Source organism: Pelodiscus sinensis, chromosome 2, assembly GCF_052426305.1.
Source record: "Pelodiscus sinensis isolate ZL-2025 chromosome 2, ASM5242630v1, whole genome shotgun sequence".
NCBI classification, from domain to species: domain Eukaryota; kingdom Metazoa; phylum Chordata; order Testudines; family Trionychidae; genus Pelodiscus; species Pelodiscus sinensis.
Window position 1 is genome coordinate 254580886 of NC_143053.1, and position 12209 is coordinate 254593094.

A 12209-nucleotide genomic window follows, 5' to 3' on the forward strand; every position below is an offset into this window, starting at 1 on the left:
GCTAGCAACCCTAACTGCCCCTGAGCACCAGCTCCACCCTCCCATTGGGTGGGAACAAGCCCCTCCTATCCCCCTCAAACCTGGAGCCCCTTCCTATGCTGCAAAATTCTCATCCTCAGGCCCTCTCTGTAGCCCACACTCGAGTCAAATTCTGTTGGGTCATAGGCATCAACAATTTTCTTCAATGGGGTCATGAGAAATAAATTTTGAAAGTCGCTGCATTAGATCAGCTTGGCTCACCTCCTGTCTAGCACAGCCCATTCAGTTGGACTAAAGCAATTTTATTTGGCTATGGAACCCTTTTAAACGTGAAAGAATTTCGAGGAACTCCTAATAAGTCTTATATATGGAGCTGAAAAAGTAGACCACCAATCAGTAAGGTTAATAATAACAAATGCTGAACAAGGTCATTAGATCAACATTTAATTACACATTTTAAAACAAAAATCACATTTTTTCGGTGCTGTTAGGTTCCCTTTAGAAATGCAGAATGGCAGTGCCGGGGGAGAGGGAGGTGTTTGAAAGCTGTCCAGGGAACCAGAGAAGGAGCCGGTGTCTGCAGGCCGGCTCCTCGCGGAACCCTTACTTTCACTTTGCGGAACCCTGGGGTTCTGTGGAGCACCATTTGGGAAACACTGGACTAAAGTGTCTTCTGGAAATGTAGCCAGTCTTGATCAAGAGATGGGAGAATCCACGGTTTCCGCTGGTCGTTTGTTCCAATGGTTATTCACTCTCCTGGTTAGAAACATGTGCCTTATTTCTAGCTTGCCGTTGTCTGATTTCAGCTTCCAGCCCTTGGTTCTTGTGCCTTTCATCACTAGATGAAAGAGCTCGTTAATGCCTGGCATTTTCTCCCAAAGACAGCACTTCTGTATTGTGGTCAAGTCACTTCTCAATTTTCTTTTGGATGTGCTCAACAAATGGAGCTCTATGTTTCTCTTGTAAGGCACTTTCCTCAGCCCCTGAATCCTTTTTGTGGCTGTTTTCTACACCCTCCTTTTAAAAATGTGGATGCAATAGTCTAGTATTGATCTTCCCAAGCTGTATACAGAGGTAAAGTCACCTCCCTGCTTCCCTGTTTATATTACAAAGGATCATGCTGGCCCTTTTCTGCCACAATATCCCACCAGGAGTTCACATTGAGTTACATAAGAATGGCCATACTGGGTCAGACCAAAGGTCCATCTAGCCCAGTATCCTGTCTGCCAACAGTGGCCAATGCCAGATGCCCCAAAGGGAGTGAACAGAACAGGCAATCAACTGATCCCTCTTCTGTCAGCTATTTCTAGCCTCTGACAAAGGCTAGGGACACCATTCCTACCCATCCTGGCTAATAGCCATTGATGGACCTAACCTCCATGAATTTAGCTAGCTCTTTTTTGAACCATGTTAAAGTCCTGGTCTTCACAACATCCACTGGCAAGGAGTTCCGCGGGTGACTATGCGCTGCGTAAAGAAAAGCTTGTCCATTATGGCCCTAAATCCCTTCCAGACTCACTGCTTTCTAGGGGAAGTCCCCCATTCTGTAGGGGTGGGGCTGCATTCCCTTGGGTGTGTCTGTATTAAAATGCACGGTGTAGGAATGGACCCTTCTTGCCAAACAATCCAGATTGCTCTATGACTGCCCTGCCCTTAGCAGTTTTCTGCGCTGTGCTAATTATTGTGTCACCCACACATATGATCAGCAAGTGATTGTATACCTATGTCCAGGTCACTGATGAACATGTTAAACAGCACTTAGCCTAGTGTCAGTCCCTACAGTAGTGTTTCCCAATTTTATTTGGCCACAGAATCCTTTTAAACTTGAAATAATTTTGCAGAACCCCTAATAACAATCTTAAATATGGAGCTGAAAAAGTAGTAGTGTCATCACTGTCCCCACTCTCTGGCTAAGCCGGCATTACACAGGGATGCTTATCATGGCAAACACAAATGAAAATGGTTTTCAATAAAATTAATAAATGCTGAACTATGAATTATTATTTTAAATAATAAAATGTGATTGTAATAGAATTTTCTTGCAGAACCCTTATTTTCACTTTCCAGAACCCCGGGGTTCTGCCTAGTGCCATTTGGGAAACAGCCCTACAGAACCCTTAGAAACACTCCCATTCAATGGGGATGATCGTTTGCTATTGACAACTACTTTTTGAGCTCTGTAGCATGCCAGTTCTTAATCCATGTAATTGGTGCTTTCGTGCCATCCTTCAGTGCTAATTTTATAATCACTTCCGCCCACACCCCCACTTCCCTCCTGCACCCCCCTTCCCACCCAGACCCTGTAGAGCCACCCTGCTCCCACACCCACCTTCCTGTCCAGACCCTACTCCCCAAGCCTACTTCCTGGGAGCCCCTCCCCACATTGAACCCTTTTTGGGGAATCTGGGGAGCCCCACAAAAATCTACTCGCCTGGGGCCCCTGTAAACCCCTGTGTGGGTGGGAGGGGAACCTGGGGACTGGCTGCTTCTCAGTCTGGGTCACATCAGTGAGGTGCTGGGTTTTGGGGGGGTCTTCTCACTTTTGTGTCTCCCCCCCCCCCCATTTCTCTGTGGCTCATTGGCCCGACCCAAACCAGCCTTAGGGAAAGGGCCCCTCTGGCTCTTTAGGAGCGAGCCGGGGACCGGGCAGGGCCGCGGCCGGAGCAGCTCCATGCCTGGCTCTCGCCAAAGCGGCGCAGCTCCCCGCAGCCCCGGGCGGCAGGCAGCAGCGCGTCCCCCGGCCGGGGCGGAGCCGGGGAGCCGGGCGGAGCCGGGAGCCTGCCGGGAGCGGTAGTTCCCTCCCTGCCGGCCGGCCGGGAAGGGGCAGGACCGAGCCCAGCGAGCCGCACGCCTGGCGAGCCCCGCGCTGCCCGCGGAGACCCCGGTCCCTGCTGCCGTCGGCAGAGACGGGGCAGCGCCCCGCGCCCATCCCGGCCGCGCTCCGGCCGCAGCAGGGGCGTGATGCCCGAAGGGGAGGCGCAGGTAAGGAGCCAGGCGGCTGCGGGGGGCGATGCGCGGGGGTGTTTGGCCCCCGCCGGTTCTGGGGGCACCTGGGCCAGAACTTGGGGCGCTGCGCTGGCCAGTGAGAGCCGGCTCCCAGCAGCCCGGCTGTCGGGGGGCAAGGTTGGTTTAGTTGGGGGTGGTCCTGCTTTGGGGCAGGGGGCTGGACTCCATGCCGCCTGAGCTCTCTCCAGGCCTGGGATTCGATGCTTCGATGCCACCCCCAGGTATGGGGGGCTCTGCAGAACAGAGCCGGGTGGGTGTCCCGGGGCAAGGGCTCCTCCCAGGGGGGCTGCAAAGAGCAATTGGGGAGACTTTCTCCCCTGGTCTCGGTGCCTAACAATGCCCCGGTGACAGCACTTTCTCCGGGCTCCAGCCAGGAAGCTCCCTGCTGGACCCATCCCAGGAGGCTGCGAGGTAGCCGCTCCTTGGGTTGCCTGGCCCAGCCGTGTGCAGGCTGGCAAGGGCTGTGTGGAGTAACCCAGGGTCGCCCCTTGCCCAGGAACCAGATACCCTCACTCCACCAGCCTGCATAGGGATCCTGTCCATCAGGCACACAGCTGGCTCCCCCACACTGTCCCTGGACCTCACGCCTGCGTTCTCAGAGCGAAACCCCCCTCCTGGGGCAGCCTCCCCCAGCTGCCTTTTTGTGTTGCAAAGAACCCAAAGTGCCTTCCACCAGTTCTTGCTTTTCCAGGAGCCCACGAAGCCACCTTGGTGGTGCAGGAGCATGACACTTTGTGGGGAGCTGGGTGCTTTGCCTGGCTCTTGGCCAGAGATCATCCTCTGCTCCTGAAAAAGGGCAGGAAAAAAATGGGAGAAAACCTGCCTATGTTCTTTCAGTATCCAAAGAAAAACCCTGCTGTGCCGTGGGAAGTAATGTTGTCTAGTGATTAGCGCACTGGACTGCTCCTCAAAAGAGCAGGTTCTGTCCTGCTCTCTAACCTGCTGCATGTACAGCTCTTCAGCTCTGTTTCCCCCCATCCTTTGGATGGCTTGTCTGTTTAGACTGTAAGTTCTTCAGGGCAGGGCCTGGCTTTCCCTCTGTTTGTACAGCACCTAGCGCAGTGGGACTCTGGTCTCATTCTCTAGGCTAGGGCTGGGGAACCTTTTTAGGGTCAGGGGCCACTGACTCACAGAAAAGTCAGCCGGGGGCCTTGCACGTGTGAGAAGCAAAAAACCCCCACACACTGATGTGGTTCCCAAAGGGCATGGTTGGGGAATCTAAGGCCCAGGGGCCGGATGCTTGCCTGGATCCAGCCCCCAAGACTCAGGGCCCCCTGCCCTCCACTGCTGCCCTATCACGGGGCTGGAGGGCACAAATCTACTAGCTTGGGCCCCCCTAGGCTTCGGTGTGAGAGGGGAATATGGGGAGTGTCTTTCTGCTTCTCATTCGGGGGCCATGTCAGTGAAGAGGGATATATAGATATAGATATAGATATAGATATAGATATAGATATATTTTTGCTTCTCACCTGACTGATTTTTCTGTGGGTCAGCAGCCCCCGGCCCGAAAAAGGTTCCCCAGCCCTGGACTAGGGGGACCCAGGCTAGTAGATTTTGTGTGCTCCAGCCCCATGGGAGGACGGGGAGGGGGGCTGGAGCACCGGCGTGGGTTCCCCAATGCTGGGGTGGGGGACCCTGAGTCTTGGGGGCTGGATCCAGGCAAGCTGGGGACCACATCCATCCCCTAGGCCCTAGTTTCTCCATGCCTGCTGTAGGCGCTACCATAATAAGAACTGTAATAACCCTTCTGGTGGTTGCCAGTCCGCTTTGGTGGCAAAGGTCCTAGGTTCAAACCTCAGTTTTACCTCCTGAGCTAAAGGCACAGTAGCTTCAGTAGCTGGTAGGAGGAATAGGCTATTAACCTCAATGTTGTCCAGCCACTGTAGGGAGAAACGGAACACACTTCACTAACCTATTGCACACTATTAACGTTCTTACTTCTCTTTCTGGCTTTTTATTGTTGGACGACTAAATACAACGCAGCAAACATCCGCTCAAGAGCCAAATTATGTGGGACCATTTTTTTAAAAAAAGGTTTGGGGGAATCATCTATGACCAGGGGAGAGTGGCAGTCACGGATGACCCCTTGGGTTGCCTCCTGGAGGGCTGACACGGCCACTGCCACTCACCTTCCCACTCTTTGGGGCTTCTCACCGCCTGGTCCTGCTGGGCCAGCTCCTCTGGTCTCCCCTGGCTGAGATTCCCTGCCCCCCCTGAGAAGCAGTACAGACACCAAACCTCTTCAGGCACCAGGAGAGTCCAGTTTAGGGCCCAGCTTCCTGGAATACCACCCCCAAATGGGATCAACCCCCAAAGAATTAGGTAAGGCTCCCTTAACAATGACAGGGGGAATGTGCACTCTGGTTAGCCCCACCCCCACCCCCCCAGTAACAGTTACGTACACTGGGTTTGATAGAAAATAAAAATGATTTTATTAAGTACAAGCAGTAGGATTTAAATGGTAATAAGTGAGACCAGGCAGAGCAAAGTAGGTTATAAATCAAAAGAAACAAAAACGCTTGGCTAATTCTACACTGAAACCTCAGTACAAACTTACCCAAACTCGCCCTAAAACCTCTTTTCCAGCTGCCCCCCCAAACCAGAGCTGTCTCTTCACCTTGGGGTCTTTGGCTCCTTCCTTCAGATGCAGCCCAGCCAAAAGACCAAGGCCTCTGCTTTCCTATTCCTTTTGTTAAGGCAGGGGTTCTCAAACTTTGTGACACCACGACCCCCCTCTATGTTGCTTGTGACCCCTCGGGGGGTCAAAAACCACAGTTTGAGAAACAGTGTTAAGGAATTGAGGCCACTCCCTACCCGCCCCTACTCAGACTTAAGGACAAAAAAGATTGTTTAACAGTTGCTCATCAAGACATCATCCAGGGTAACACGCTCCGGCTACGTTTAGACTGGCGTGATTTTCCGCAAATGCTTTTAACGGAAAAGTTTTCCGTTAAAAGCATTTGCGGAAAAGTTTTCCGTTAAAAGCACTTTTTGCGGAAAAGCGTCCGTGCCAATCTAGACGCGGTTTTGCGCAAGAAAGCCCCGATCGCCGTTTTCGCAATCGGGGCTTTTTTGTGCAAAACAATACCTCATTGTCTACATTGGCTCTCTTGCGCAAAAGCACTTGCGCAAGAGGGCTTTTGCCTGAACGGGAGCAGCATAGCATTTCCGCAAGAAGCACTGATTTCAGGCAGTAGGAAGTTCAAGCTGCCAGTGTAGACAGCTGGCAAGTTTTTCCACAAAAGCAGCTGCTTTTGAGGAAAAACTGGCCAGTCTAGATGCAGCCTCCATGTCTCTCATTTGCACATTTGAAGTCCACAAAGAATTCCCCATGCCATAGGTCTAATTTTGCACACACAAATGATACACACATCAAAGTAAGATAAACAGAACCAACAGATCGTGACATGAAGCTTAATGGGTTACATGAAATAATTTGCTTAAAGCATCTTTTTGAGTTGTGCATTTGAATGTCCATGGCAGGGGAGTGTCTGTCACATCATCCCATTCAGGCAACAGGGAATGAAAGTGCATATGTAACCCACACACCTTAGTAACCCCAGTGTGGTTACTGAGCAATGCAAGTGGTACCTAGACCACAGCAACAGGAAGAGACCCTGGAGCAGATCTCAGCAGGGCTGGTATTGCAGAACAAGTCTCTGGTTGTTCGTGGTTATATTTGTGACACTTGCAAAAATAGCAAACCTGATTCTGGGAGGCATGAACAGGAGTGTTGTGAGCAACACACGAGAAGTCATTCTTCCGCTCTACTCTGCGCTGGTTAGGTCTCAGTTGGAATATTGTGTCCAGTTCTGGGCACCACATTTCAAGAAAGATGTGGAGAAATTGGAGAGGGTCCAAAGAAGAGCAAGAAGAATGATGAAAGGTCTAGAAAAATGACCTATGAGGGAAGACTGAAGGAATTGGGCTTGTTTAGTTTAGAAAAGAGAAGACTGAGAGGGGACATGAGAGCAGTTTTCAAGTACCTGAAAGGATGTAATAAGGAGGAGGGAGAAAAATTGTTCTCCCTGGCCTCTGAGGACAAGACAAGAAGCAATGGGCTTAAACTGCAGCAAGGGAGGTTTAGATTGGACATTAGGAAAACTTCCTACCTGTCAGGGTGGTTAAACACTGGAATAAATTGCCTAGGGGGGTTTAGAATCTCCATCTCTGGAGATATTTCAGAGCAGGTTGGACAGACACCTGTCAGGGATGATCTAGACGGTTCTTGGCCCTGCCATGAGGGCAGGGCACTGGACTTGAGGACCTTCCAGTTCTATGGCTATGTACGGGCTGGTTAAGTGCAGATACAGCTGTGTGAATTGAGCGGGGGAGGGGGCTCCCTTATCTTGTCTACACTAGACCTTTAACGTGCTAATTAACACCTGTTCCAAAGGCACCTCAGCCTAGTGTGGACATGATCTAAGGGGTGCACAGGCCTTTGTGCTGGCCCTGGCAATGGGTGTCTTTCAGCCTGGGGTGATGGTTTAAAATGAGACTTGCCTCTTTCCCAGGGCAGAGGGGTGTGAAGCGTACTTAATCCGAAGCATCCGTGTCCCATGCTTTGAGATCCCTCGGTGAACGCTCTGCACAAGGGCCAAGTGGTTGTCTCTTCCTGTGCCTGAAAATGCCAGTGCCCTTGGCTAATTTGCTCTTGATTGATGTTACCCGAACAGCCAGGCTGTGAATGAGCCGTGAACGATTCTCGCATGTTGGACGGGAAGCAGAGCCAAGGAGCACAGAGAATTAAAGGTTTCACAAAATTACGTCTTTGGAAAATATCACCGTGTCGAGCTTAATTATGTCACGTCCACGTCACGTCTTCCCTGGAGGTGCATTCGCCGCACGGAGAAATGTGTCAGCCGGCAGCATGGGGGAGGGCAGTGCAAGGAACGCAGCATCTCCCGTGTCCGCACGGCGCACGTGTGCACAAGCACCTCTGGATTAGAGCCAGCCACAGAGGCCCATGTGATTTCTCAGGATTGCAGCTGGGCTAGGACGTCAGCATGGGCTGCTGAGGAGAATGCAGAGTCCTGCGCGGCAGAGCCCAGAGGAACTGTGGCCTGCAGGGAAGGTGCCAGATGTTTTGTTTCTTTCGAGCCCTGGTTGCAATTCCCGGCCAATGGGAACTGCAGGCAAGGGAACCTCACACATAGAGCTTCCCAGCACTTGTAGTTCCAGCCGGGAGGAGGTGGTGCAGCGCATGGAGCCGTGTTGCCCCACCACCGCAAGTAGGGTTGCCAGGTGTCTGGTTTTCACCCAGATTGTCTGTTATTCGGGTCCCTCGTCCGGTTAAAATATATATATATATATATATATATATATATATCGGACATGTGAAATGTCCGGTATTTCTTGTTTCCCTTGGTCGGAAGCCCGGTGGGGACAATTTTCCCCTGCCGCAGTTGGGGGGTAGGGGAGTGCGGAGTGCGGCAGAGGCGTAGCTAATGGGGGGCAGGAGGGGGTACTTGCCAGATGCCACGCTAGGGTGTGGGAGCGGAGTGGGAGCAGAGTGCACGCTGCTCTGGCCCACATGACCCTTTGAGCAGGGACCCGGGAGCTGGCCACATGATGCTTCCCTCTACGTGCTGTGAGCTGAGGAGGCTGGGCAGCAGGAGCAGCGACTTTAAAAGTAAGATTTCCTTACCCGGTCATCCCGTTCCTCCAGTGCCTGGCTCTGTGGGGGGGGGGGGGAGAAAGAAGCGCTCCCGGTGCTGGGGATGCCTGGCTCAGGGGGTGAGATGAGTGCATTGGGATGGAGGATGCTGTGGTGGGCCTTGCTCTGGCTTTGTTTGTTTGTTTGTTTGCTACAGAACTTCACTCAAAAATAAAACAGTACAAAACTTTAGCACCTACAAGTCCACTCAGTCCTACTTCTTGTTCTGCCAGTTGCTCAGACAAACATATTTACTTACATTTGTGCTAGTTACTGTTGCCTACTTCTTCTTTTCAATGTCACCTGAAAGTGAGACCAGGTGTTCGTGTGGCACTTTCCTAGCCAGCATTGCAAGGTATTTACTTACCAGACAAGCGAAACATCCGTATGCTCATTCCTGCTTCAGCCACCATTTCAGAGGACATACTTCCGTGCTGATGATGCTTGTTTAAAAAAAAAAAAAGCTAATTAACTTTCTGACTGAACTCCTTGAGGGAGCATTGTATGTCTCCTGCTTTGTTTCTCTTGCCTGCTGCCATATCTTTCATATTTAGCAATCTCAGCTGACACACCAGCACCTGCTGTTTGTTTTAGGAAAGCTTTCACTACCGCTTTGACAAACCACAGTGGGAGGTGTCTGAAGGTAGCTACTGCAGGTGGCCCACGGTTTAGGAATCCAAAGTGGCTTCCAAAGTCAGGGAGGGATGAGGTGTGGCCCGTGCTGTCCGAAGTGTTAAGAGAACAGGACTCCGATTCGGAAACTGCAGAATCCGAGCCACCAGCCAGCTCACTCCGCTTCTTGCTGGGAGTGCAGGGTCAGCCCCACCCCCTTCCCTGAGTGACATACCGGAAAAGCAGAGAGAGCTTCCCCAGGCACTGCCAGAGAGTGCCAGGGAGCTATACCCTTGCACCAGGCCCCTCCATGCCAGTCCTTCTGGATGCCCAGGGACTCTGGTCCCACCGGCTGCTGGCCGGCTCTTTCCCCCTCCTATCCATGCCGTTGGATAGTTCATGCACCGCCCCTGCTGATAACTGCCCTGTAGGAATGGCTTTCCAGCCAGTTATGCACCCACCTGATAGTAGCTTCATCTCAGTTGTATTTCTCCGGATTGTTTATGAGAAAGTATCAAACGCCTTACCAAAGTCAGGGTTCCCTGTAAGCTGGGCGCTTGTGCGGCTGCTTAGGAGAGATTCCAGTGCTACTCAGCTGATTAGCAGAGCACCCACAGCCAGGTGTTTTGTTTCTACTGGTGGTGCACATTGACACACGCTTTGGTGCACATACAGAAATTTATTCCACACATGGATGGAAAAGACATCTACCACTTTCCCCCCATCCACAAGCCTTGTTACCCTGTTGGAGAAAGCTCTCAGGGTGGCTTGACACCATTTGTCATTTTGCCCTGTTGGTTTGATTGGATGTTTATCCTTTTAACAAACGTCACCTTTCTCCTTTCTCCACTCCACCCCTTCAGAACGGAAGTGAGTTACTCAATGTCCGTGAAGAGTTCTGAACAGGACAGAACTGTGCACTGAGGGCTTAGAATTGTTAATGCTTGGAAGCGTTAAAACTCGTTAGCCATGCTGGCTCCTCACTGCTCTCCTTTCCTTGCTGCTTACGCAGGCTGGGAGCCTGGGAGTGGTCAGGTCTTTCAAGTGCCTTCCCCTTTAAATGGGTCTCGCCCTGTTCCATCCCGTCCCTTTCCTGTGGCTGTGTCCCCATACTGCAGCAGGATGGACGTGGCCCTGGGGCGTCTCCTGCTCTGGGTGCAGAGGGGCCGGTGGCTCGGAGCAGGCATGTTACTATCTGACATGGGGCTGTTTGGAGGGGGTGTTATCACAGAGGCTGGAATTGAGGTGCTGAGAGTGCTGCTGCACTGTGGCTTGAAGTGGTTTCCATCGTACACCAGGTTCACATACACAGAATGGGAAACAACTGTCTAGGAAGGAGCATTGCAGAAAGGGATCTAGGGGTCACAGGGGCCCTCAAACTAAATATGAGTCAGCAGTGTGACACTGTTGCAAAAAAAAAAGCCAACCTGATTCTGGGAGGCATGAACAGGAGTGTGGTGAACAACACACGAGGAGTCATTCTTCCGCTGTACTCTGCGCTGATTAGGCCTCAACTGGAGTACTGTGTCCAGTTCTGGGCACCACATTTTAGGAAAGATGTGGAGAAATTGGAGAAGGTCCAGAGAAGAGCAACAAGAATGATTCAAGGTGTAGAGAACATGAGCTATGGGGAAAGACTGAAAGAATTGGGCTTGTTTAGTTTAGAAAAGAGAAGACTGAGAGGGGACATGAGAGCGGTTTTCAAGTATCTGAAAGGATGTAATAAGGAGGAGGGAGAAAAATTGTTCTCTTTGACCTCTGAGGATGGAACAAGAAGCAATGGGCTTAAACTGCAGCAAGGGAGGTTTAGGTTGGACATTAGGAAAATCTTCCTACCTGTCAGGGTGGTTAAACACTGGAATAAATTGCCTAGGGGGGTTTAGAATCTCCATCTCTGGAGATATTTAAGAGCAGGTTGGACAGACACCTGTCAGGGATGGTCTGGTCCTGCTATGAGGGCAGGGGACTGGACCCGATGACCTCTTGAGGTCCCTGCCAGTTCTATGGTTCTATTCTTTGGTTCAATGGCTCTCAATGTCCCCTTCTATGCATTGTTCCAGCCCCTCTGGGTGTTACGACAGGGAGAGTTGGCTTTCATGCTGCCCCGGTCTCAGTGGATGGAGGGGTTCAGTCAGAAGGGGAGATGACAGCTAGAGCAAGCCGGCTCGATGTCTGGGCGTGATGGGCATGGGAACGGCTTGCCCAAGAGACTGGCAGGAAATGCATTTTCCCCCATTGAAACCCCAGAGGGCGCTGAGGGGCATGGGCCATGCTTGTATAGCACCCCCTGTGCTCCTGTCCCAGGTCTGGGATCGACCGGTCTGTCTGTCTTTAGGCGCCAGTGTCGTTTGAAGACGTTGCCGTCAGGTTCTCGGCGGAGGAGTGGGCGATCCTGGAGCGATGGCAGAAGGAGCTTCATAAGGAAGTGATGGAGGAGAATTCCCAGCTGCTGATCTCGCTTGGTAAGGAGCAGCCCTGCATGGCGGGCTGGGGGCGCTTCCTGCAGATATGAATGTATCTTCCGGGCTCTGCCTACAACAAGCCAAGTGCAGGAGCTGTCCGTGAACGTCTCTCCAACTCCACGGATTTTCGGTGGCCTCTTCCGACAGGACCAAACCGCCCGTTTACACTCAGATTCCAAGGGAACAGCAGGGTCATTTATTCTGATCTCCTGTGTCACTGGCCATAGGACTTGCCCCAAAACAATCCCCGTAGCAGATCTGTTAGAAAAACCTCCCGTTTGGCTTGAAAAATTGTCCGTGATGGCGAATCCACCACGGGTGCCTTTCTCTGCTCGATTGAACGTGTTGTTAACTATTGGTCCCCCATGGAGATACCCTTAGATTCCACAGGGGACAAATATTTAATAGACTGTCATCAAGTCACCTCCTTCACTTCCTCTTTGTTAAGTTAAATAGACTCAGCTCATTGAGTTGCTATCAGGCAGGTTTTCGGA

General features: G+C 51.7%; 1 protein-coding gene across 7 annotated transcripts in view; it reads left to right on the forward strand.

The window, feature by feature from the left end:
- The first annotated feature begins 2545 nt into the window (after nucleotides 1–2545).
- Nucleotides 2546–12209, forward strand: part of LOC102459426 (KRAB domain-containing protein 3-like) — a 39306-nt gene continuing 29642 nt past the window's right edge. For 4 of the 7 annotated variants that reach the window (XM_089775925.1, XM_089775928.1, XM_089775927.1 and 1 more), the window contains exons 1-2: nucleotides 2546–2961; nucleotides 11589–11715. In XM_089775925.1, coding sequence (XP_089632051.1) covers nucleotides 2941–2961; nucleotides 11589–11715 — 148 coding nt within the window. In that variant the 5' untranslated portion in view covers nucleotides 2546–2940. The remainder of the gene's footprint in view (nucleotides 2962–11588; nucleotides 11716–12209) is intronic. The other 3 variants (XM_089775922.1, XM_089775924.1, XM_089775923.1) reach the window with 3 other exon arrangements.